Source organism: Zeus faber, assembly GCF_960531495.2.
Source record: "Zeus faber genome assembly, chromosome: 11".
Taxonomy (NCBI): domain Eukaryota; kingdom Metazoa; phylum Chordata; class Actinopteri; order Zeiformes; family Zeidae; genus Zeus; species Zeus faber.
This window is the reverse complement of record NC_137205.1, coordinates 8710997-8713496: the sequence shown is the minus strand read 5'-3', so window position 1 is coordinate 8713496 and position 2500 is coordinate 8710997. Positions and strand designations below refer to the sequence as shown.

The 2500-nt window shown below is 42.1% G+C and overlaps 1 protein-coding gene across 1 annotated transcript in view; it reads right to left on the bottom strand.

Moving 5' to 3' along the window:
* The window catches only part of prkcbb (protein kinase C, beta b), a gene marked incomplete at its 5' end in the record, with an annotated part of 83450 nt that overhangs the window by 51763 nt on the left and 29187 nt on the right, over positions 1-2500 (bottom strand). Inside the window, one exon of the mRNA XM_080010166.1 lies at positions 245-327. Coding sequence (XP_079866292.1) covers positions 245-327 — 83 coding nt within the window. The remainder of the gene's footprint in view (positions 1-244; positions 328-2500) is intronic.

Here is a 2500-nt window from a genome sequence, read left to right as displayed (position 1 = left end):
GTCTAAAACAATGATTATGAGAACATTTGAGTGAACATTTATTAGAAAATCCAGGGTTATGGTTCAATATCATACTAATATCTCCATATAGTTTAAGGGGATGGACCTGAGCCTGATCACATGTGTAGGATTTTTGGAAATTTTGAGCAGAAAACTACATTGTGTAAAACACTGCAATGATAATAAAAAGGAGTTAGAGACTTGTCTGGCAAGTCCGGCTCACACATGATGACAGTATACTCACGTCTGATGCGGGCCCTTTATCAGCACCTGGACAGGAGAAGGTGACGAACTCATGGCACCGCTTGTGGACCACAAAACAGCACACTGGAGAGAGAGAGAGAGAGAGAGAGAGAGAGAGAGACAGAGAGACAGAGAGAGAGAGAGAGAGAGAGAGAGAGAGACAGAGAGACAGAGAGACAGAGAGAGAGAGAGAGAGAGAGAGAGACAGAGAGAAGGGTTGTTATATAAATCGTATGTTGATTTTCATTTTAGCATTTTTGTTCAAATGCTTAAAGAGTAGAATTTTGCTGGCACTGGGAAAGCGCTGAATGCTTTGGTGGACAGATCTATTTCTCACACACACACACACACACACACACACACACACACACACACACACACACACACACACACACACACACACACACACACACACACACACACACACACACACACACACACAGGCCTAATGCACCACAAGTGTGCATTCTTAAAAGGATATATAAGGGTGCCTATGTTATCTGTCTATTTGACAGTCTGTCTGGGAGCAGACTAACAACTGCAACTAACGAAAGCACATTTATAATTCATTATCCAAGCAGCATGTGGCAACATCCAGAGTCAATACAATGAGTGATCAGATAGAGGCAGGTCGAGCGTCTTACTCAAGGGCACCTCAACAGGACATGTAGTTTAAAACTTGGTGCCCATTAAGGTATCGTTGTTGTTGTTTTTTTTAACAGTATGATGAGACAGGTTGAAAAGTATGCACGAAGGAGTAAAGCATATGGAGTGTAGCGTCTTCAACATTACTCATGCACGCTTTAAATTAAGTATGCATGTGTAATGTGCTGGCAGTACACACGTCGGTTCAAACACAGATGTCCACGCACTCCCACGTCGGTCCCTCCATGCCAACTACGATAAATGCTATTTATCATTCAACGGTAAGGCATTTTAAACTTATGATGTTCTACAATAAAAGTATGAAAAGGACACCTCCAGTCAATTTCACTTCCTGCTGCCGCCTTCCTCATTAAGAGATTGAACCCCAGCTGAACCCCAGATAAATGAAGGAGCAGTCATCGTCAAAAAGAGTCGACGTAGAGACCGCTCAAATGAGGCGTTTTGAGGTAGGGGATTTTTCTATGTAGATAACGGACTCGCTCGCTCAACTTGTTATTGAACTTGAACTTGTAACTCAGTCGCAAAGAGGCAGAACGAGGGTGAAGAAATAGTGTTATTTCCTGGTGAGCGGTCGCGCCTGCATTACGGAAGGAAGTAGGGGTGGAAATATCAGGGCACGATGCAAATTATGAAACGATTGCCAATGCATCTTCTGGTCTTGCTCGGGAGGCTCAGCGTAGTGGTATGGTCAACTTTAGGGGTGTCTGAAATCGCATTACAAGATTCTTCCAGGCATGAATATGGGAAATATATTATAATTTTTACGATTACAGCTGAATAGGATATATAAAGTTTCGAAACCCCCCAAGCTGTTGTTTTTACTTATTTTGGGAGGGTCAAAATCTTAATTAGGGGGGATGAGACCCCCTAAATCCCCCCCTGTAATTCGAACCATGCCATCAGATGGATGGATTTTCTTTATCCACACTTTGTGCAGAGCGGAGATGGATGTTTGAAATTCTTTCTTTACTATGTTTTGGACTAGGCCTATAGCCTACGGCAACAGATTATTATTGAAAAACTTCAATGACTTGTCTTAACATGATTTTGAACACCATTTTGCTGAATCAACAATGCATTTAATCGCGTGGATTTGCGAATGTTGGCTAAAATGAATAAATAAATGAATTAATCATGATAATTTACTGTAGATATTCAGCTATAAAAGTGCTAGAGAACTGCATGGTTTTACCCACACGTGACGGCAGTCTGACATTGCGAGTCCCTGGACTCGCAATGTCAGACAAGGCGGCGTCTGAAATATCGTACGGTGTGTGCATTATTGGACGGGAGAAAAAAACTCTTTTTTGATTTTTTTACTCTTGAAACAGAGAACCTGTCGACAGTCGGTCTATTAGTCAAGACATTTTAAAATCCCTACTATACATTATGAAGGCGAACAGATGGCGGTCTTCGCGCTCCACAGTGCTCTAATGACAGGACACACACAACGCAATTTGGTGACACCCTCTTCGCTTTCCTCAATGGTTCTTAACGGGAGTTTTGGTGTCGGAACGTCGTACGTCCGAGACACACGGGCAATGGGGTTGAAGCACAGTTTTATTGTTATTGCATTGTTATATTTATTGTT